Source organism: Orycteropus afer, unplaced genomic scaffold, assembly GCF_000298275.1.
Source record: "Orycteropus afer afer isolate SDZICR_OR568_19922 unplaced genomic scaffold, OryAfe1.0 scaffold00028, whole genome shotgun sequence".
Taxonomy (NCBI): Eukaryota; Metazoa; Chordata; class Mammalia; order Tubulidentata; family Orycteropodidae; genus Orycteropus; species Orycteropus afer.
In genome coordinates this window covers 8468580-8492829 of record NW_006921615.1, presented here as the reverse complement: position 1 = coordinate 8492829, position 24250 = coordinate 8468580, and the positions used below count along the sequence as shown (strand labels likewise).

General features: G+C 38.1%; 1 protein-coding gene across 1 annotated transcript in view; it reads right to left on the bottom strand.

Moving 5' to 3' along the window:
• The window catches only part of UPF2 (UPF2 regulator of nonsense mediated mRNA decay), a 140602-nt gene that overhangs the window by 79656 nt on the left and 36696 nt on the right, over nucleotides 1-24250 (bottom strand). The window contains exons 4-6 of the mRNA XM_007935433.2: nucleotides 20991-21188; nucleotides 10451-10600; nucleotides 6920-7023 (exon numbers count right to left, since the gene is read on the bottom strand). Of these exons, the coding sequence (XP_007933624.2) occupies nucleotides 6920-7023; nucleotides 10451-10600; nucleotides 20991-21188 (452 nt within the window). The remainder of the gene's footprint in view (nucleotides 1-6919; nucleotides 7024-10450; nucleotides 10601-20990; nucleotides 21189-24250) is intronic.

Sequence of the window (24250 nt, the reverse complement as noted above, 5' to 3'; positions counted from 1 at the left end):
CACCACCACCACCCCTACATAGCTGGCTGTGACCAAGAAGTGACTACAACCTTGTCCCTTGTCAGCTCTACTATACACCTGGGAATTCTTACAGAATATACAAATACACTTGTAGAAACACTGTCTGTCTGCCCTATACATGGTCTTGGGCACTCTCCCCGAGCTTTGAAGGAAAGTGAACTGAACTCCAACTAGTAGAAGAATTTGCATGAACACAACAAAAAAGGAGACATATGGAGTTGCAATGTGGCAGCAATCCTGATGGCACAGACAACTTGGATAATGCCAAATGGTGTTAGGACCTAAGAATTAATCTAAAAATTGGCCCTGCTAGCCAGGGACTACAAGGAGAACTGCACTGGTGCCTGGTGAATAAAAGGGGAAGCAGCAAAGAGGAAGGCAGGCTGAGCTGTGGACTTCTGCCTATCGTGAGGGTGTAGCCATTTTGAATGTTTACAAGTGGTTTGACCATTTTGGAAATTTAAAGCGACAGCATTTGCCCAGATTCCAGGGACTTAAGAAGAGGTTTCACTTGCCGAGAACCACAAGGACATTCTGTATACCTTGTTACTCTTATACACCACATTCTCTCGGTGAATGGAGGTGTGACCATCCCTCACTCCCACCCACCTTCTGGGCCTGCAGGAATTCCATCCCAGTCTGTAATGAGCTCTGGTAGCATAGTGCCTGAGGCACTTGACTGCTAACCAGAAGGCTGCTGGTTCGTACCCACCAGCCACTCCTCAGAAGAAAGGTTGGGCAATCTACTTCCATAGCGATACAACCTTGGAAACCCAAGGAGAGGTCGCTATGAGTCAGAAACAACTTGACAACACAAAACAACAACTGTGTGCTCTGACAGAGCCTGGGTGCTCTGCCCCGCCTGGCCCACATTTTTTTCCCTCCTTTTTTGTTTTTATCTGTTTTAAAATTATTATTATTATTGTCCTTTTTATTCTTATTCTTTATTCTTCCCATTCCAGGTTCTAGTTTTCAGCTTTTTCTCTTTTCCGTGTTCCTGGTTCCATTTTTTTCTTTCTCATGGTTATCCCAATTCCTTGTTTATCTTTTTGCATTTTTCCCATTTTTTCTTCATTAGTCTCCTACTCTACCTTTTTTCTCTTATTGTTCTCTCTCCCGATATTGCAAGTTTTTTTTTTTTCCTTCTCTTTTCTTTTTCTGGGGACTGTTCCTATGTATTTATGTGGTTTTTTTTTTTGCCACTTGTTTTTACTTTTTTTTATGGTTTTTTCATTGTTGTTTTGTCTGAGTGGGAGACAGCAGCTACGCCCATACAATGCAACCATACCCACACCTCCAGCAGTTTCACTTACTGAGTGAGGGCTACCACTTCCTTCTCCACCAACTGGCCAAGGACAAACCACCACCAAAAAGAGCCTGACTCACCCTTACTGCTCTTCACAAACAGTTAACAGAGATCTAAATACAACAACAGCCACAATGTTTCAGAGACAACAAACCATCACAGACCACACAAAGAAGCAAGATAATGTGGTAGAAACAAGGGAGCAGGATACTGACCCAGAACACATTCATGAAGAAGCAGCAGCATTGGAATTCCCTGATAAGGAATTAAAAAGAATTGTATTTAGGTACCTTGGAAGGATTGAGAGACAGATCAAGGAAAACACTGACAAAATTAAGGAAAACACAGACAAAATCCTAGAACAATTTCAGAAGAAAATCCAAGAACAAAATGACAAAATAAATGAAAAATTAGAAATGATACACAATCTACAGATAGAATTACAGAAGATTAATACAAAATTGTCAGAAATAGATAACACATTGCAAGGGTAAAGGAGTAGAATTGATGCAATGGAAGACAAAATTAATGAAACTAAAGAAAATTAATGAGACTGAAGACAAATACCTGAATCCTTCTTTGGAAAGAGATCAATCAGGAAAAAGATCAAAACAAAATGAAGAAAGCCTAAGGTACTTGTGGGATACCATCAAAAAGAATAACCTACGTGTAATCAGAAATCCAGACCAGGAAGGGAACAACTGAGAAAACTGTCCAAGATTTGTTGGAAAAGAACTTCCCTGATATGATGAAAGATGAGAATATATTAACTCAGGAAGTCCCTTGTGGGGGCCCCATACAGAAAACCCCAAACAGAAAATCACTAAGGCATATCATCATCAAACTCACCAAAACCAAAAACATTTTGAAAGCAGCATGGGAAAAGCAAAAAGTTACTTCAAAGGACAACCAATACCAGTAAGTTCTGATTTCTTAGCAGAAACCATGCAAGTGAGAAGGCAATGGGATGGTATATATAAAACCCAAAAAGAGAAAAATTTCCAATGAAGAAATACATAGCCGGCAAAACTGTCCCTTCAAATATGATGGTGACATTAGGAGATTTCCAGATAAGCAGAAATTAAAGGCATTGGTTAAAACCAGACCAACCTTACAAGAGATACTAAAGGGAGTCCTTTCAACACCAAACAACAACCGACCATTAATATACAAGATGATATAACTGAGAAACCAACACAGCAATGGACATATCCAAAGTAAAATAAACTTACAAGATTGTAAACAGAGAACCAGAGACATCAATTGGCAAGTGAGGACAACTACAAACCAAAAAGAGGGAAAATACTGTGTAGTTACAGAACTTCTAAATGGTGAGGAAGTCAAGAGAGTTGCAAGCTAGAATGGACTGTTCTAAGCTCAGAGAGAAAACTGTAAATCACAGGGTAACCTCAAAGAAAAATGGTAAACCTTCACATCACAATAAAAGAGAGGAGAAGCACAAATATTTAGCAAATACTAAAACAACAGCAACAATGGGAATGATAACACAATTCATAAACAAAACGAGCTCAGCACAGAAAATAATATGGAACAAAGAAACCAGGGACACCATGAAAAAACACATAACAAAATGACAGCAACCAATTCATACTTGTCGATAATTACACTGAATGTTAATGGATTAAATGCACCACTCAAGAGATGGAGAGTTGCAGATTGGATAAGAAAACATAACCCATCAATATGCTGTCTACAAGAGACACACCTTAGAGACAAAGACTAAAACAGACTAAAAATCAAAGGTTGGAAAAAGTTTTATCAAACAAAAGGCAATCAAAAAAGAGCAGGAGAGGCAATATTAATTTCTGATCAAACTGACTTTAAGACAAAAACCACCATTTGAGACAAGGAAGGACATTATGTAATGATTAAACGATCAAGTGAACAAGAAGATATAACCATAATAAATATCTATGGACCCAATGAAAGAGGCCTGAAATACGTAACTTTAAAAGAGCTACCAACAGATGACTTCACAACTACAGTGGAAAACTTTAATACACCACTTTCGATGAAAGATAGAACAACTGGAAAGAAACTCAACAAAGACACAGAAGAGCTAAACAATACAATCCACGTACTTGTAGACATCTACAGAGCATTTCACCCAACAAAAGCACAATACACATTCTTTTCCAATACACATGGAACATTCTCCATGATAGAGCATATGTTAGGCCATAAAGCAAGCCTTAATAAATTTAAACACACTGAAATACTGCAAAGCATCTTCTCAGATCATAATCCTATAAAATTAGAAATCAACAATAGGAAGATCAATGGAAAAAGAGCGAACATACAGAAACTGAACAACACCCTCTCTAAGACTAGGTAAGAAAAGAAATAAAAAATGAAATTGAAAAATCCCCTGAATAAAACAAGAATGAAAACACAACATGCCAGAATCTTTGGGACACAGCAATAGCAGTGATCAGAGGCCAATTTATACCAATAAACGCACATATCAAAAAAGAAGAGCCAAAATCAACACCTTAACCCAACATCTGCAACAATTAGAAAAAGAACAAGAAAAGCCTACAGTCACCAGAAGAAAAGAAATAATAAAAATTCAACTAGAAATCAATGAAACAGAAAACAGAAAGACAACAGAAAAAAATCAACAAGACCAGAAATTGGTTTTTTGAAAAGATTAATAAAATTTACAAACCACCGGCAAATTTAACAAAGGAAAAGAGGGAAAGAATACAAATAACACGAATAAAAAATGAAATGGGCAACTTCACAATAAAACCAAGTGAAATAAAAAGGATAATATCAGAATATGAGGAAGAATTGTACTTCAACAAATTTGAAAATCTGGAAGAAATGGACAGATTTCTAGAAACACACCACTTACCTAAACTAACACACACTGATGTGGAAAAGTTGAACAGATCTATAACAAAAAAAGATGTGGAACAGGTCCTAAAAAAAAATTACCAACAAAAAAAAGTCCTGGCCCAGAGGATTTCATCAGAGAATTCTACAAAACATTCAGAGAAGGATGACACCAATCCTACTCAAACTACTCCAAAACATACAAAAGGATGGAAGCGTCCCTAATTCATTTTATGAAGCAAGCATAATCTTGCTATCAAAACCAGGCAAAGAAATCACTCAAAAGGCAAACTACAGACCAATAGCCCTCATGAATATAGACGCAAAAGTCTCCAACAAAATCCTAGCCAACAGACTTCAACAACATATCAAGAAAATAATTCATTATGACCAAGTGGGGTTCATATCAGGTATGCAAGGATGGTTGAGCATTAGAAAAACAATCAACGTCATCCACAACATAAATGAAACAAAGGGAAAAAAACACATTAAACCCAACACCCATTCCTGATCAAAACTCTCAGCAAAATTGGAAAAGAAAGGACATTCCTCAACATAATAAAGGACATCTATGCAAAAGCAACAGCCAAGAATATTCTCAATGGAGAGAGACTGAAACGACTCCCCTTGTGCACAGGAACCAGAAAAGGATGCCCTCTATCACCACTTCTATTCAACACTGTATTTGAAGTCCTAGCCAGGGCCATAAGGCAAGAAAGGGAAATCAAAGGCATCCACATTGGTAAGGAAGAAGTCAAACTACCCCTATTTGCTGATAATATGATCCTATACCTAAAAAACCCAAGAGACTCAGTCAAAAATCTACTGTAACTAATTGAGAGAGTTAGCATAGTGTGGAATACAAGATCAACATCCAAAAATCAGCTGGATCCCTCTACCCCAGCAAAGAGATTGCTACAGAAGAAATAAGAAAATCAATACTATTTACAATGTTGTTGTTGTTGTTATGTGCCGTCGAGTTGGACCTGACTCATAGCGACTCCTCCTTGGGTTTCCAAGGCAGTACCACTACGGAAATAGATTGCCCATCTTCCTTCCAAGGAGTGTCTGGTGGGTTTGAACCACCAGCCTTCCGGTTAGCAGTCAAGTGCCTTAGCCACCATTTACAATAGCTACCAAAAAAATAGAATACTTTGGGAATAAATCTTATCAGGGACACAAAAGACCTGTACAAAGAAAACTATAAAACACTACTTCAAGAAACCATAAGATATCTACATAAATGGAAGAACATTCCACGCTTGTGGATAGGAAGATTGAACATTGTGAAAATGTCAATTCTACCCAAACCAATCTATATATTCAATGCAATATCAATCCAGACCCCATCAACATTCTTTAAGGATATGGAAAAGAGAGAGACTTCAGATAAACAAAGCACTATTCAGGAAGAACAAACTAGGAGGTCTCACACTGCCGGATCTTAAAACCTACTGTACAGCCACAGTAGTCAAAACTGCCTGGTATTAGTATAATGACAGACACATAGACCAATGGAATAGAACTGGAAACTAGAAATAGATCACTCGATCTATGGTCAGCTGATCTCTGACAAAGGGTCGAAATCCATTAAATGGGGAAGAGAATGTTTGTTTAATAAATGGTGCTAGCAAAACTGGATATCCATTTGCAGAAAAATGAAACAAAATCTGTACTTCACACCATACACAAAAACTAACTCCACACAGATCAAAGACTTAAATGTGAAACTTAAAATTATAAAGTTCCTCAAGGAAAAACTAGGGGCAAATTCAGGGGGCCCTAATATATGGCATGGAAGGAAGGTTGGGCAATCTACTGCCATAGTGATACCACATTGGAAACACAAGGAGGGGTAGCTATGAGTCGAGTTCTACTCGAGGGCAGTGAATTTGTGAGGTTAATATATGGCATAGATAGACTATCCAGCATAACCCAAAATGCACAAATAGCAGAAGAGAAACTACATGAATGGAACCCTCTAAAAATTAAATGTTTATGTGCTTCCAAAGACTTCTCCAAAAGAGTCAAAAGAGAACTTGCAGATTGGGAAAAAAATATTTGGCAATGACATATCTGACAAGGGACTTATCTCCAGAATTTATAGAAAACTCTTAACACCTCAACAACAAAAAGACAAATAATCCAATTAAAAAATGGGCGGAAGACATGAATAGACACTTCACCAGAGAAGATATTCAGGAGGCCAACAAACATATAAAGAAATGCTCACAATCATTAGCCGTTGTTGTTGTTGTTGTTATGTGCCATGGAGTCAGACCCGACTCATAGCGACCCCTCTTTGGATTTCCAAGGCTGTATCACTACGGAAGTAGATTGCCTATCTTCCTTCCAAGGAGTGGCTGATGGTTTGAACCTCCAGCCTTCTGGTTAGCAGTCAAGTGCCTCAGGCATTATGCTACCAGAGCTCCTTCATTAGCCCTTAGAGAGATGCAAATCACAACAACCATGAGATACCATCTTGCCCCACCACTGGCAGCAAAGTTCAACAACACAGAAAATAACAAATGCTGGCGAGGATGGGGAGAGATTGGGACTCGTACGCTGCTGGGCGGACTGTAAAAAATATTATCTGTGTTTATATTAGATTGCCTTTTAAGATTCCATTTGAATAAATGATTCATTTTATGAGGGAAAAAATCTGGCATTCCTAATTATAGAAATCCTACAAGGTCTATGTGCTTGAGTAAAATGGCATAGAGATAATCATACCTTGTCTATTAGATCTCGATTGACACAGTTGGGCAACTGCTGAAGGAAAGCATCTACTATGAGCTTGAGATGAGATCCAGTGCTGGCTTCTTCATCCTCTTGTTCTAATATAAAATACAAAGAGAAAACACAAGAATAAAAACATACAACTACATGACTTGATCCTATGCAAAAGACTGAAGATGAACCTATATCTCGCACCATTACAAAAATTAACTCACAATGAATTAAGGACCTAAATGTAAGAATTAAAACCCTAAGGCGATCCACCCACCTATTCTACGAAGATATACCCCTCCTGTTCTGGTTATCTAGTGCCGCTCTGACAAGAATATACCACAAACTGGATCGCCTTAACAAACAAGAGTTTATTCTCTCATAGTTTGGAGGCTTTAAGTCCAAGTTTAAAGTGCCGGCCTGTGGGAGATGTGTGAAGGCTCCTCAACCCTGGGCTTCAGCTCTGCCTCTTGCTCCCAGCCCACTGAAGCTAGAGGTATCTCTTCACTAAGGCAGCTACTGGCTGCTGAGGCTAACAAGCCAAGGTCGACAAATCAAATGGCACAGTTCCAATGTTACCAAGCCACAGAGCAGGCCATTAATTCAAGTCCATTTATGTCCCAAGGTAGGCAGAGCATGGCAGGCTGTTGAAAAACGACACAGCTACGTGCAGGGTCCATGCATGCCATAAGCTAGAGACCATTCCCAAAGCTGCTGCTTATATATGGGAAGCAGACCATATAACCAATGGCAGCTACTCAGCTGCTCACAGAAGATTCCACCATGGAGCTGATCACCAGTCTCATCACGGGGAATACTACACCCAGCTGCCCAGCCACTCAACAGGGCCTAGCCAAGTTGACACAAAAACATAACCACCACACCCCCCTACAAAAAAAGAATTAAAAACATAAAATCCTTAGAGGAACACAGGAGTAAAGGTTCAAGACATTATTTTTTACAATGGATTCTTAGATATGACTGAAAGAACTAACAATAGACAAAACAGATAAACTGGACTTCCTCACATTTCAGAATTTTGTACATCAGAGAATTCTGAAGTGAAAGTGAAGGTACAGCCTACAGAATGGGGGAAGGTATTTGGGAACCACAGATCCGGTAAGGGTTTCACATGCAGAATATATAAAGAACTCTTAGAACCAGACAACAAAAAGACAATCCAATTTTTAAAAAATGGGCAAAGGACTTGAATAGCTATTTCAATCAAAGAAGATAATACAAATGCCAGTAAGCACATGAAAAAGATGCCAAATGTCATTATTAGTCACTGGGGAAATGCAAATCAAAACCACAATGTGATACCACCTCAGATCCACTAGGTTGAGTGTTATCCAAAACACTGAAAACAGGTGTTGAAGATGTGGAGAAATTAGAACTATCTCAGCGCATTGCTGGTGAGAAAGTAAAATGATATAGCCTCTTTGGAAAACAGTTTAGCAATTCCTCAAAAAGTTACAACATGGAGTTACCCTATGACTCCTAGGTATACATATTAAAGACTCCAAAGTAGGGATTCAAACAGATACTTGTAAACCAATGTTCACTGCAACATTATTCACAATAGCCAAAAGGTGGGAACAACCCAAATGTCCATCAACTGATGAATGGATAAACTAAATGTGGTATATTCATAAAATGTCCTATTATTCAGCCATAAAAAGGAAGGAAATTCTGACATATACTATAACATGGAGGAACCTTGAAAACATTGCACTAAGCGAAATAAGCTAAAACAAAAGGACAAATATTGTAGCATTCCACTTACATGAAATTATTTACAGTAGGTAAATTCATAGACAGAAAGTAGATTAGTAGTTAACAGGTAAGAGGAGGGAAGAAATGGGGAATTATTTCTTCATGTAATGGTTTCCCAACATGGTTAATGTATTTAGTGTCACTGAACTATACACTTAAAAATGATATAATGGCAAACTGTTACATACATACATATATATATATATATACATATATATATATATAACTACAATAAATTTTTTAAGAAATGAAAATTAAATTTAAAACATAATCTACTATCATTTATTTGGAAAATAATCTAGAGCTATGTTCTTATTCATGAAAAACTAAGCATTTTTTGAAATATTACCCTAGAAAGTTTGAGAATCTCTAGAGTCGTAACTCTAAGTATGTCAATGTTTCAGATATTAACTATAAAAAAGACAAACTATTTGCATTTGACACAAAAACTTAATGATAAAATGTATGGAGTTCTATAGTAAGTCTTATTTTTCTCTGTCTAGCGTCCCTTCCCCATATTCTTCAATTTATAGTGTTCTCAACCTTTTCCTTTTAAGAACGAAGCCTCCTCCATTTCCTGTAATTTTGATGGGTGATAGGAAGGACCCTGAGTGGCACAAACAGTTAAGCACACACTCAATCGTATGAGCCAAGAGGCTTAAATTCTGACACCCCCCCCAAAAGGCACCTCGGTAGACAGCCTGGTGACCTGCTTCCAAAAGGTCACAGCCCTGAAAACCCTACGGAGCACAGTTCTACTTTGACACACATGGGGTTGCCATGAGTTAGAAATGATTCAACTCAAATGCAACTAACAGCAACAATCATAACAAGGACTCTGAAAAACAGATATAATTTCTGGTCTTTCCATATGGAGGTAAGTGCTACCAATCAAAGCAACACTATTCCTCTTAGCTAGAGGTCACAGGACTATTTAAATACAGACAGTGGGAGAAAAACTCTCTCTTTGATGACACTAGCTGGTAGGACACAAGCCTGGTGCAGCCTCTAGTCACGCCCACCCTCCTCCTTTCATGGCAAAAGGAAAGAGAGTTTGTAGTAGGAAATAATGAATGAAGCCAACAAAAAAGAAAAGCAATATTAACAGAAGGTAGGGAAGGTGTACAGAAATTAGCAAACACATATCAACAAATATGATGAAATCATGAGTGTCCATGAGGTCAACTTATAGATTTCTCAGTTACACAAATCAAAATATTCTATTTCATGCTTAAGCTCATTATGAATTACCTACAACCAAGAGCGCAAACTAGTAAGGAAACATGATAGGAAATATTTAGTAAATAATTAGCAGTGTGATATTTTTATTACTAAATCCAAAACATGATTTCATTACAAAGATAAAAGTATCACAGATGAATTAATGCTAGTTGTCTTTCTATCCCTCAAACCATTTAAGAATAACTTTTTAACATAATTACATTAAGTTTATAAAAATTTTGTTAGAAAATAAAAGTAAATTCAGGATAGTACCAACAAGTAGTCAAAAAAGTAGAAATATCTATTTAGATATTTAGAATTAAGATGACATTTTAGAATGTTGATAATCGCTAAAGCTGTTAGTCACATAATATTGGATATGTAGTGTTTTTGTTCTAAATCAAATTTCAAAAGAGCAATGGCTGGGAAATGACACAGCAACAGAGAATTAAGAAGAAAGGAATTATATCCTTAGGCAAGAGCTCTGTATATAAAAATTAATCAAAAATGAAAAATTTTGGCACAATAGTGCCTTACCCTGTTCATCAAGAAGTTTCTTCGTAAGATCTTCAGCTTCATCTCCACCCTCTAACTCCAAGGTGTCATCATTAATTTCTAGATTCTCCAACTCAAGGTCCAAATCATCTGGACTTGATACTTCCTTATTATCCTTACATTCTTTTGCCTCTGTTTCAAAAAAAAGAACATATATTTCTGAATTAAAAGTCATACTGAAATCCTACTGCAGAAATAGATATGGATTCACAAAACCAGCATCACTTATATTAGAACCTACAAAGTACCACATCCTAGCCAACAAATTTAAATGAAAATTTAATATATCCAGACTTTGGAAATATTGTGTCATGCTCACTGAGAATGAGAACTATAACTTCTTTGATGCTACATGCCATTTGTTCCTTGAAAAAAGGAACGAATGAATGGATGAACAAATAGACACTTAACATGGCTTGCTGATATGTGCTAAAGTTGAGGGGAAAATAAAGGTGATTAGATGAGGTGGCACTGGATTAAGGAGAATCTCAAGCTCCAGGATGAGTAGTTCAGATTTTCTCCTTTATTAAGTATGATCTCTGCTGGATCATGAGCAGGAGGTAACACTTAAATGCAATATGATATGAAAATTAATTTAGCAGCAGTACCCAAGATAAATGAGGAACCCTGGTGGCACAATAGTTAATCACTCGGATACTAACTCAAAAGTTACTAATTCAAAACCACCCAGCAGTTCTGCAGGAGAAAGACCTGGCAATCTCTTCCCATAAAAATTACATTCTACAAAACATTTACATTAGGTAGGTACACTCCTTGGAGAGATCAATCATGGGAGAACTGAAGGGCAATGTATGCACAGGGAGATAGCTCAGGGGGCAAGAGTGCATGGTAGGGAAGGACGCACGGAAGTATGGAGGACGTAGGAAGGGAGCTATTACACTGCGGGAAATTGGAGTCAATGTCATAAGACAAAATGTATCTCCTGTATGAACTGCTGTATGGAAAGTGAATTTGCTCTGTAAACTTTCACCCAAATTACAATAAAAAATTTAAAAAAAATTACAGCCTACAAAATCCAATGGGGAAGTTCTATTCTGTCACATGGAGTCAGTAAGTTGAAATCAACTGAAAAGCACCTAAAACAATATACAAAATAAATTACAAAAAAAAAGTAAAGACTAGAAGTGTTGTTGTTGTTGTTATATGCCGTCGAGTCGGACCTGACTCATAGTGACCCCTCCTTGGGTTTCCGAGGCAGTATCAATACAGAAGTAGATTGCCCCATCTTCCTTCTGAGGAGTGGCTGGTGGGTTTGAACCACCAGCCTTCTGATTAGCAGTCAAGTGCCTTAGGTACTACACTACCAGAGCTCCCAAGACTAGATGTAGGATGACCAATTAGGAAAATAATCTTATAATTTAGATGTCAGGTTAGAGGAAACCAAAAATTGAGACATATCAAAAGAAAATTGCCAAGATTTGGTTACAAGTTAAATAGGAAGAATAAAAAAAAAAGCAAAGAAGAAGTGAACCTGAGTTCAGAAATGTTGGGAAAATGTTGATAATTATTGAAAGTAGGTGAAATGTAAATGTGAGTTCACTACAACAGTCTTACTTTAGTGGCTTAAAACTTTTCATAATTAAAAAACAAAATAAAATAATTCAAACAGAGTTCAAGAATTTATGCATAAATGAGTTATGGAGTTATGGTTAAAATGACTGGAATTATTACAGTTCTCATCCTCAACTTCTGTTATATTCTCTAAACTCCTAATTTCTGCAAGCAATGCAAAATGTCAATGATACTTGATGATACTTGATGCCATACTGTATATGGAAGAACCTAACTAATATGGAATGATCTTCTTGTCTCTAAATGCAGATAGACTATCATTTTCTCATTCATTCATTCAATGAATATTTATTCTTACTATAAGCCAGGCACTGTTCTAAGAACTAGAATAAAACAGACAAAACTCCTTCCCATACATTCAGTCTCCAATGTTCCCTTGATGTCTGGCTTGTACGTAAGGAGCTCTGGTAGCATAGTACCTAAGGCATTTTGACTATTAACCAGAAGGTTGGTGGTTCAAACCCACCAACAACTCCATGGAAGGAAGACTGGGCAATCTACTTCCATAAAGATTTATTGCCTCAGAAACCCAAAGGGGAGGGTGATACGAGTCAGAATTGACTCAATGGTGGTGAGTTTGGTTTAGTTTTTATCTACTACGTACTTAGAACTATGCTATGCTGAATATTCAGAAAAAGCTTAAAATGTGATCAAGAAATATACAATCTATCTGACAAAACTGAATAATATGTCACAGAGGGACACGAGAGCAGGGTGGGGAGAGGATTTCAAGCAGAAAACACAGCAACATATGAACACCATGAGGGAAGAAGGCTGGCCTGTTCCAGAAACTAAGGAGGGGAAAGAGTGGTAGAAGGATAAAGTTAGAGAGGCAACCCTTAGCCAAGTCATAAAGGGTCCTAGAGATAATACTGAAAGTTTCAACTGTATTCCAAGTGCAATGTAATGCCATTAAAGGATTCTGCGCAGGAGAATAAACTGAATTTTTAAGAATGCACAGAAGTGAGCAAGAGCAAATAAAGGAAGACCAGGTATAAAAAAATTTTAACTGCTTAGGAAAGAGATGGTGGCAGTTATAATTTATACTATTCTAGTTCAGATTAGAATAGTAACAATAGGGTGAAACTAAACCCACTGCCACGGAGTTTCCCACTCATGGCAACCCTATAGGTTAGGGAAGAGCTGTCCTATAGGGTTTCCAAGGCTATAAATCTTCACATAAGCAAACTAATTCATCTTCCTCCTGCTGAGTGGCCAGTGGGTTTGAACTACTGACCTTCTGGTTAGCAGCTGAATGATTTAATCACTCTGCCACCACAGCTCCTTACAACAAGATGAGGGCAGGATGAATTTAAGATAAATGTATCTCAAAAAAATATTTATAATATTTGTGTGTGCATACATAGATATTTGCATGTATGTATTTATTATACACACACACACATTCAAAAAGAGATTAAATCAGCTGGACTTAATTACTGACTACTCCCTCCACTGCCATCTGAGAAACACAAACATTTAAAACTGCATATGAAGGTGAAAACCCTAGATAAATAAAAATGTCAGAAGCATTTAATACCACAGAAGCCAGGGGAAGGAAATGTTTCAAGACGGAAGCAGTAAACTGTGGTGAATAGTGGTGAAAGAGCAAATAAAGTAAAGACTGGAAATTGTCCACCAGATGCCACATGAGGGTGACTGGTGATTTTGATAAGAATAGTATCAGGAGACCAATGGAATAGAATTGAAAACCTAGAAATAGATCCATCGATCTACGGTCAGCTGGTCTTTGACAAGGGCCAAAATCCATTAAATGGGGAAAAAAACTGGATATCCATTTGTAGAAAAATGAAACAAGATCTGTACCTCACACCATACACAAAAACTAACTCCAGATGGATCAAAGACTTAAATGTGAAACCTAAAACTATACAGTTCCTCATGGAAAAACTAGGGGCAAATTTAGGGGCCTTAACACATGGCATAACCCAAAATATACAAACAGCAGAAGAGAAACTAGATGAATGGGACCTTCTGAAAATTAAATTTTTATGTGCTTCCAAAGGCTTCTCCAACAGAGTCAAAAGAGAACCTACAGATTGGGAAAAAATATATGGCAATGACATATCTGACAAGGTACTTATCTCTAGAATTTATAGAAAACTCTAACAACTCAATAACAAAAAGACAAATACTCCAATTAAAAACTGGGCAGAAGACATAAATAGACACTTTACCAAGGAGGATATTCAGGCAGCTAACAAACATATGAAGAAATGCTCATGATCATTAGCTATTAGACAGATGCAAATCAAAACAACAATGAGTTACCATCTTGCTCCAGCACTAGCAGCAAAGTTCAACAAGACAGAAAATAACAAATGCTGGCAAGGATGTGGAGAGATTGGGACTCTCATACACTGCTGGTGGGACTGTAAAATGGTACAACCACTGTGGAAAGCCGTATGGCGATTCCTTAAAAAGTTGGAAACAGAAATACCATTTGATCCTGCCATTCCATTACCAGGTATATATCCTAAAGAAGTGAGAGCCATGACAAGAACAGACATATACACACCCATTTCATTGCAGCGCTATTTACAATAGCCAAAAGATGGAAACAACCTAGGTGTCCATCAACTGAGGAACGGATAACCAAACTATGGTACATGCACACACTGGAATACTATGCAACCCTAAAGAATAACCTAGAATCTGCAAAACACTGCATACGGTGGATAAACTTGGAGAACATTATGCTGAGTGAAATAAGTCAATCACAGAAGAACAAATATTGTACTAGTCCGTTATTGTAAAAGTCAAGGAACAGTTTACATACGAAAGGAGATTTTCTTTGTTGGTTACGGGGGGTGGGGGGGTGTAGAGAAGGGAACACTGTTAGATAGGTAGAGACAAGAATTGATTTGGGTGAAGAAAAGGCAATGTACCAGAATGTGAGTGATTGACACGGTGGCACTGAGGAAGAGGAAGACAGAGAGGTAGATGGGAGGTACAGACAACAAAGATGAACCCTTCTGCACATACAGTACTATGTTGTCAGTGAAGGCCAACATGTGTACACGGGTGGACAGATAGGTGGGCAGGCTGAACTATTAGGTATGGCTATGCAGCAGGGAGTGTACCCAAGACCATACAGCAGTGGCAGACAATGGTTCCACAAGTGTATTTGAATGTTCTGTAAGAATTCCCAGGAGTGGGGGACCAGGTTTGCTGGTCCAACAGAGCCTAGTGGAACCACTGAGACTATGGCCCCTAGCTGCCCTTCAGGTCTGGAATTGAACCCACACCTGTGGCTTACAGCCAAACAAAAGACAGGCATATGAGTTGAACATTTACCTGAGCTAGATACATTCCTTGGAGAGAACAATCATGGGAGAAAGAAGGGCTGCTTACACACAGGCAGACAGCTCAGGGGGCAGGAGTGCATGGAGGGATGGACACAGAGAAGAGGTAACTATCAGGAGGAAGTAGGAGGGGAGCTATTACATTGCGGTAAAATGTGGTCAATGTCATGAGACAAAGTGTATGTGAACTGCTGTATGGAAAGTGAATTTGTTCTGTAAATTTTCACCCAAATCACAATTAAAAAAAAAAAAATTCCCAGGGGTATAGCAGAGCTGACAAGGGACAATGCTGTAGTCACTTGGTCACAGCCAGCTACCCAGAGGGAATGAGTAGTTGAACCTGTGGGCTCCAGACCATAGTCACAGGGGACATCAAGCTCAATTGACATAACATACTGAACAAAAGGAGCTCTGGTAGCGTAGTGCCAAAGGCACTTGACTGCTAATCAGAAGGCTGGTGGTTCAAACCCACCAGCCACTCCTCGGAAGGAAGGTTGGGTAATCTACTTCCGTAGTGATATTGCCTCAAAAACCCAAGGAGGGGTCGCTGTGAGTCGGGTGCAACTTAATGGCATGTAACAACAACAACTAAACAAAACATTGCTCCACCTCCTACTTTGGTGAGTAGCAACTGGGATCTTAAAAGCTTGCAAGCAGCCATCTAGATACAACAATGGGTCTCTCCTCATCCAGAGCAAAGAAGAATGAAGAAAACCAAAGATTCATGGAAACAATTAGTCCTCGTGACCAGTTCACCATACGATCCTTAGCCTATACGACTATGAGACCAGAAAAACTAGATGGTGCCTGGCTACCACTGTCAACCACTCAGAGGGGCATCTATGGAGGAGATTTTGGATAGAGTGGAAGAACAATGTGGAATAAAACTTAACATCATTTTAAAAAAAAAGGGGTGGGGTGGGGACCAGGTTTGCTGGTCTGATAGAGCCTGGTGGAACCATTAAGAGTATGGTCCCTAACTGCCCTTCAGGTCTGGAACTGAACCCACACCTTTGGCTTCCAGCCAAATAAAAGACAGGCATAGGAGTTGAACATGTACCTGAGGTACATACACTCCTTGGCGAGATCAATCATGAGCGAATAGGAGGGCTGTTTACACACAGGGAGACAGCTCAGGGGGCAGGAGTGCATGGAGGGATGGACACAGGGAAGAGGTAACTATCAGGAGGAAGTAGGAGGGGAGCTGTTACTCTGGGGTGAATTGTAGTCAATGTCATGAGACGATGTGTGTGTGAACTGCTATATGGAAAGTAAATTTGCTCTGTAAATTTTCACCCAAATCACAATTAAAAAAATTAAATAAAATTTTTTAAAAAAAGAGTACTTTCAGGGTAGGGAAAGGGTGGAACCAAATTGGAGTAGGCTGAAGAATGAGGAGGTAAGAAAATAACAAATACATGAGTAGCAAATTCTTTGAAGACTATATAAAAAGGAAAAAGGACAATAGCTGGAAAGGAATAAAAAGGCACAGAAGGTTTCAAGAGTCTTAAGTTTGTTTTAATCTACTTGCTGCTTTCTTTCTTCTTTCTCTCCCTCATTCTCTCTCTCTCTCTCTCTCTGTCTTGATGAGAACGTATGAATATCAACATAAAGACCCAAGAAAGAGACAGACAGACCCAAGTATCAGAGAATAAAGAATTATATATGGTTCAGGAGAAGGAAAGAGATTCGATGCAGAGTACAGAAGATGGATTGGCCTGTGATAGGAAGTGTAAAAGGTTATATTACTCAAGGAAGAAATATACCAGAAGCACAAAGGCAGGCAGATTTACAAGTAAGAAGAGGCACACACTTGACAGAATTCTATCTAATGACTCCTATCTTCTTTGTGAAGTACTGCATTAGGTACAATCTTCTGCTAAGAAAGACAAGGGGCAAAATGAAAACTGGACACAGAATGAAAAAATGTTGTGGAGTGTGGGAGAGTGAGCTAATGACATACATGTCATCAAGTTTCCAGACAGTGTTGAGAATATGGCTAATGCTGGTCATCATAAATTTACAGTTACCAATCTGTCTAATTAATGACTTCCAGTACAGATCAACAGTCTAGAAGCAGACAGAAAGCCGACTGAAGAGTTGAACTTGTCAGACAGGTATAAATGAAGTAAAGGAAGAGAAAGAATGTGAAACACAGACACTAAAGATGGACCACTGAATGCAATCTAGAAAAGGAAGTAAGTGAATACAGGGAACCAAGCAAAGAATTAGAGGTCTCAAAGAGATAGGAAAATAGGTTCAGTGAGGGTACTTGAGGAAGCAAGCTCTAAGGATACAACTAAAAAACAAAACAAACCCATTGCCACTGAGTTGATTCTGACTCATAGTCTCCCAATAGGGTTTCCAAGGCTGTAAATCTTTACAGAAGCCAGAATGTCACAAGTTTTAATATGGTATTTGCACAACATCCGAATTACATCATCTTTTGCCAATCGAGCTGCTGAGGGATTCAAATGGCTGACCTTTGGGGTTAGCAGCTGAGCACTTAACCACTGTCCCACCAGGGCTCCTTATAATGATAGAGATATTTAATATACTGATTTCAAAAGAAGCACAGTTTTGAATGATTAATTTTGTATCATGCCACTAAGAATAAAAGGCAAAACAGGTTTGCCTTAAGATCAAATCAGTAACTTGTAGAAACTGTTATACAGTTTTTTACCCATAAACTACTTATTCTACAAACTGAAAGGGTACTTTTCTCCTTCCAATATGTAAGTTCAACTGCTTTCAATAGTTACCAAATTCTTGGCTACATTTCTTGATCATATCCTTTTGTTTCATTTTTATTACAATAACAAGTATTACTGCCTTGATCATTTGTAACTGGTCTATACTTCCACTCTAATTCATCCTACTTATGACTGACAGAGTAACCTTTGTAAAACATAAAGCTGTTTATGGACTATTCTGCCACAGAAACTTCAATTAAATGGCATCCAAAGACTGTAATAAAATAGCCCAACTCAATTTCCCACTATTCGTCTAATTTAATGCATCTTCTAAACAGACAAATTTTTCAATCCTCACCATCTCTTCAAACATACTCGATCATTTCCGACTTCTCTGTCTTTTCTCATGCCACTCTGTATACCTGGAGGCCCTCCCCCACATATCTTGTCAAAATCCAAGCCAAGCTTCAAGGTTTATCACAAAGATCCATCCATTTCCTCTAGGGTTTCATCTGATCCTCCAACAACATAAAGTTTTAATATGGTATTTGCACAACATCTGAATTACATAATGTCCTACTTAATGGAACGTATTATACATATTAAATGATACACACTTGTATATTTTTCCCACAAGGGAAATGTAAACAATGAGATGCTGACTCTTTAATACTTAATATTATTTATACATCAAAAGCAATGTATACTCCCAAATTTTTGAAAGCACAAAAATAATTTTAATTTAACTTGAAAGGCACTAAACAGAGTAGTTAAGAGCACAGACTGACAGGGCTTACATTATGGATCTGCTAATTACTAGCTATGTAACTTACTTAATCCTGGGTAGTTATTTAACTACTCTTTGCCTGATTTTCCTCATCTGAAAGATAGGGATAACAAGAGTAGCTAATTTACAGGATTATTATAAGGACTAAGAAGTTCTTATTTATAAAGTGCTAAAATGAAGCTTGGAACAAAGTGATTACTAAACAAAAAATATTTAAGTTCTCTAGCTCTGGTGGTGTAGTACCTAAGGCATTTGATTGCTAACCAGAAGGCTAGCGATTCAAACCCAGCAGCCACTCCACAGAAGGAAGACTAGGCAATCTACTTCCACAGAGATACTGCCTCAAAAACCCAACGAGGGTTCACTATGAGTCATAACCATCTCAATGGCAGAGTTTGGTTTAATAATCATAATAATAAAAACAGGTGTCATTCAGTGCAGTGTAGTAAATTACTTAGTGTGGCTTTTCTACCAATAAGTCTTTGTAAACTACAAGGTGGAATTTGCTATGAGCAACTGAGGAGCTCCTGATTACTCAAGTTGTCCACCTGGAGTATTTCTTTTGAGAGTGGCACAAAACAATGTTCTGGGAGGTTCCCACTCTCTCTCAGGTGCTTAGAGTTCTGATGCTATGATTGGCTAGTTTGGCCACTCTGCCAGGCTCAAAAGGAGGCCTCCTAGAGGCAGAACTCTCTCTGACTGCTGGATGAGGAAGACATGCTGCTGAAAAGAGACACGCGCTCCTGAAAGAGACACGTGCTGCTGGGAAAGAGACACAAGAGACACACACTGCTGAGTAAGACACCGAGGGACATGCACCGCTGGGGGAGACTGTGAGAGACTTGGCTGAGAGATAGTGGGCTGGGTGAGACACTGAGCGTTTTTCCTGAACTTGAATTGTAGCCTGGTGCTTCCCTAATAAACCCCATAATCTGCGAGCTCTGTGTGGCCACTGCAGTGAATTATCAAACCCAGGAGAGAGGTGGTGGGTGCTTTAGGAGGAACAGTTGGAGAAAGGGCTGGAGGGAGGCAGCATGTCTGGCCTTGCAGGAATAGGCCTTGGGCTACTGATGGTGATTCTGTCTTCCTCTTGTGGGATTAGAGGAGGTCAGAACATGTGGCTTACTTGTCCTTTTTGCATTCAGTCAATTCTCACTCATACCAACACCATGTGTTCCTTTGGGTTTTCAAGGCTGTGACTCTTTGGAAACAGATTGCCAGGCCTGTCTTCTAAGGCACCTCTTCCAAAAAGAAAAAAAAAAACAAACTCACTGCCATCAAGTCAATTCTGACTCATAGTGACCCCTCCCTGGGTTTCCGAGGTGGTATCTCTAGGGAAGTAGGTTGCCCAATATTAATATTCCTTCTGAGGAGCAGCTGGTGGATTTGAACCACCAGCCTTCTGGTTAACCAGTCAAATGACTTAGGCACTATACCACCAGAGCACCTTTTAGTGGGCCACTTCTTAGTGGGTTTAAAATACTAACCTTTCAGCTAGTTGATGACTGCTTAACCATGTGCCCCACACAGAGACTCTTGGTTTCCTAATAATGGATTTACTAATCAATATACTAAAAGATAAAAGTAAATTTTTTTAAAAAAAATATTTCTCTAAGTCATTGTCACTGTGCCATTCTATTTCCTGTTTTCAATCTCTATGGTTTGGCATAATTCCCTTTAAAAAACCTGGTGTAACTGGCAGTCAGTACATCCCACTCTGGTGATGATCTCAAAGCTTTTTATTTCCCTAAAGTAGCTCTTCCTCACAAATAACTGGAAGTATGTAGCCTAGAAAGAGCAGTACAGATAACAAGCATTATAGAGGTTAACACTTTCACTAACAGTTTGATTAAGGATAATTCACACCTTACCAAGATCTCACATGAATCAAATTCAAGATACTCTAAACAAACATTTTCAAATTAAATCATATCAAGTTAAAAGTACTGGTAATATTAAAAGCATGTCAGTCATCATCCTTTTATGCAATATTCCCACTTATTCCACCATTTAGGCTAATGGCCCAATGTTCATACTGCAACACTAATAACTACATTAGACAAACATATTTTGAAGTTAATTTTTATAACACATAAGGAAAAAATTTTCCCTTTAGAATTTACCTTTGGAATCATCTTTGCCGGAGTCTTTATTCGGACAACTTTTTTCATTATCTTTAAATAAAATGGCTGGAACAAAAGCTTTCAAATCGATGAGGTTCTCATAAAAATTACGAGCATCTTCATCTTCCCATATGCCACCTTCCAAGTCATATTCTCCAGGTTTACCAGGTGTGAATATATCAATTCCAGGCCCATGCTCTACAATAAAATAAATCATAGATATTTAAAACATTTTAAGTACAGCATGGTAAACGTGGCAAAATATTTTATATTTTCAATTTTATAGCTATTGAGTCTTAAGTGTTTCGATTAATATAAACTTCTTCAATCAACAAGGACTTGAGTCTGCACATGTAACCAATCATCTTTAACATCAAGTCAAGTGTCAACACAAATTGTTTTAAGCAAAACCCTGAAATCACAACAGACAAGAGAACAGAATATAATAAAGATGTTTTTCTCTTAAGTTTGTTTGAAGCAATTAATATGAGATTAAGAAGCCATTTATTAATTCTGCTTCATGAAGCTTAAACCCAAACTAATAAACGTATAAGGTTGGCCATTCCTAAAAGATCCAAATGAAAGCCCCACATCCCACATGAAGCTTTTTTTTTTTTTTTAATTGTGATCTGGGTGAGAGTTTACAGAGCAAATTCATTTTCCATACAGCAGATCACATACATTTTGTCTCAAGACATTGACTGCAATTTCCCATGAAGTATTTTTTATTAACTCAGAACCCTCAGTACTACCTTATACTAAAACAAAACCTGCAAAAGGTACCTGTGTAAGGCAGAATCCTACCAAAGAAAGAAAATTCACATATTTTCCACTAATAGACAGCAATAGAAAAGTGGTAAAACTGCCCCCAGTCAAAAGTAGAAAACTTGCGAGACCAAGAAAAACAAGGCAGTCTCATAAGAGTTCCAGCTCTCAGTAGTTTCACTGTATTGCAAATATCTTCACAAGTAGTCCATAAACTATTAATTAAAAACCATCTCTTCATTCAGTATTATTCTTCCCATGCAGCAGATTGCCATAAAAGCTACTCAACTGATAATTAACCGGAAAAGAAGAACAGATGAACAAATATGTATGTATCAACAGAAGGAGGAACACCATACATATATAAACACTCTCTCTCTCTCTCTTTCTCTCTACTCCCTTTACATACTACTATAGTTTCTTATCGGAAGGAAGGTTGGGCAATCCTACTTCCGTAGTGATACTGCCTCGGAAACCCAAGGAGGGGTCGCTATGAGTCGGGGTCGACTCGACGGCACATAACAACAACAACAACATAGTTTCTTAAATTAAAAAATTAAAGGTGATTCATTTTCTACTTTATGAGTATAAGACAATTCAGGAACATATCTATTCTCACTGTATTCTATCCAAAGAAAAATTTTTACTACAAGAATGACAACCTAGATATTAGCGGCAAGATAGCAGACTAGGCAGAAAGACTGCACAGACCCTCTTCAACAAAGAAAAGAGAAACCAATTAACACAGACAAAGAAGATAATTCTGGACCCCGGACCCTTGAAGGGAAAGATATAGAAGTGGACTAAACCCCAACTAGCAGAAGAATTTGCGTGAAAATACCAAAAAAGGAGACATACGGCATTGCGGTCTGGCAGTGATCCTGAGGGCACAGACAGCTTGGAGATTCCCAAGTGGTGGTAGGACCTAAGAACTAACCTAAAAATCACCGTGCTAGCCAGGGACTGCACGCAGGACTGTGCACAACGGCTGGGGAACAATCAGAGAAGGTGAAGAGAAAGGTGGGCTGAATTGTGGACTTTTGCCGGTGTGGAGGACACTGCCTTTTTGAAGGTTTAAAAAGCAGCTTGACTATTTTGGATATTTAAAGAGACAGTGCTCTTGCAGATTCCTGGGGCTTAAGAAAACGTTCTGCTTTCCAGCAACCCCAAGGACAGTCAGGACCTGCAAGACTGACAAGGTACAACATTCCTCATGTTACTCTTACACCCCACATCCGCCTGGTGAATGGAGGTGTGGCCACCCCCCCAATCCCACCTATCTTCTGGGCCTAGAGGAACTCCATCACAGTCTGTGTGCTCAGACAGAGCCTGGGTGCCCTGCCCTGTCCTCCACAGATTTTTTTTCTCTTTTTTTATTTTTATTTTTCTCTTTTTCACTATCTTTATTCTGGTGATTAGTTTGCTTGTATTTGTCTGTTTTAAAACAACTAATATTATTAATACTTTTTTCCTTTTTATTATTAATCTTCCCCTACCAGGTCCTAGCTTTCAGAATTTTTTTCTTTTCCCTGTGCCTGGTTGAAATTTTTTTTTTTTTTTTAACGTATTTTTTTTTCTTTTCCCCATTTTTTCTCGTGATTAACCCCACTCCATGTTTTTCTTTTTGCATTTTTCCCATTTTTTTTCTTCATTTATTATTCTGCTTCCCTACTTTTTTTTCTTAGTGCCCTATCCCCACATATTGCAGACTTTCTTGATTTTTCTTCTTTTTTTCCCTTTTTTCTTTTTTTGGTTACTGTTCCTGTGTAATTACATGATGTGTTTTTCGTCCATGTGCTTTTAGTTTTTTGATGGTTATTCAATTCTAATTTGTGTATAACTGTATGGGAGACAACAGTCCCCATAAGACACAACTACACCCACACCTCCTGCAACTTCACTTGCTGAGCAAGAGCCACTAACTCCTTCTCCAACAACGGGCCAACAATAAAAAACCACCAAGAAGAGCCTGAATCACCCTTGGCTGCTCTTCACAAACAGTTAACAGAGATCTAAATACAACAACAACATGATGCCTTGGAAACAAGAGACCATCAAAGTCCACACAAAGAAGCTGGATAAAGTGGTAGAAACAAGGGAGCAGGATACAGACCCAGAACACATCCCTGAGGAAGAAGCAGCATTGGAACTCTCTGATAAGTAATTCAAAAGAATTATCTTCTGGTATCTTCAAAGGATTGAGAGACAGACAAAAGAAAACACAGAAAAAACGTTACAAGAATTCTGGAAGAAAATACAAGATCAAAATGTCAAAATAAATGAAATATTAGAAATGATTTTAAATCTACAGATAGAAATCCAGAAGATTAATACTAAATTGTCAGAAATAGATAACACATTAGAAGGGCAAAGGAGAAGAACTGATGCTATGGAAGACAAAATTAATGAGATTGAAAACAAATAGCTGAATACTTCTTTGGAAAAGGATCAATCAGGAAAAAAATCAAAACAAAATGAAGAAAGCCTAAGGTTCA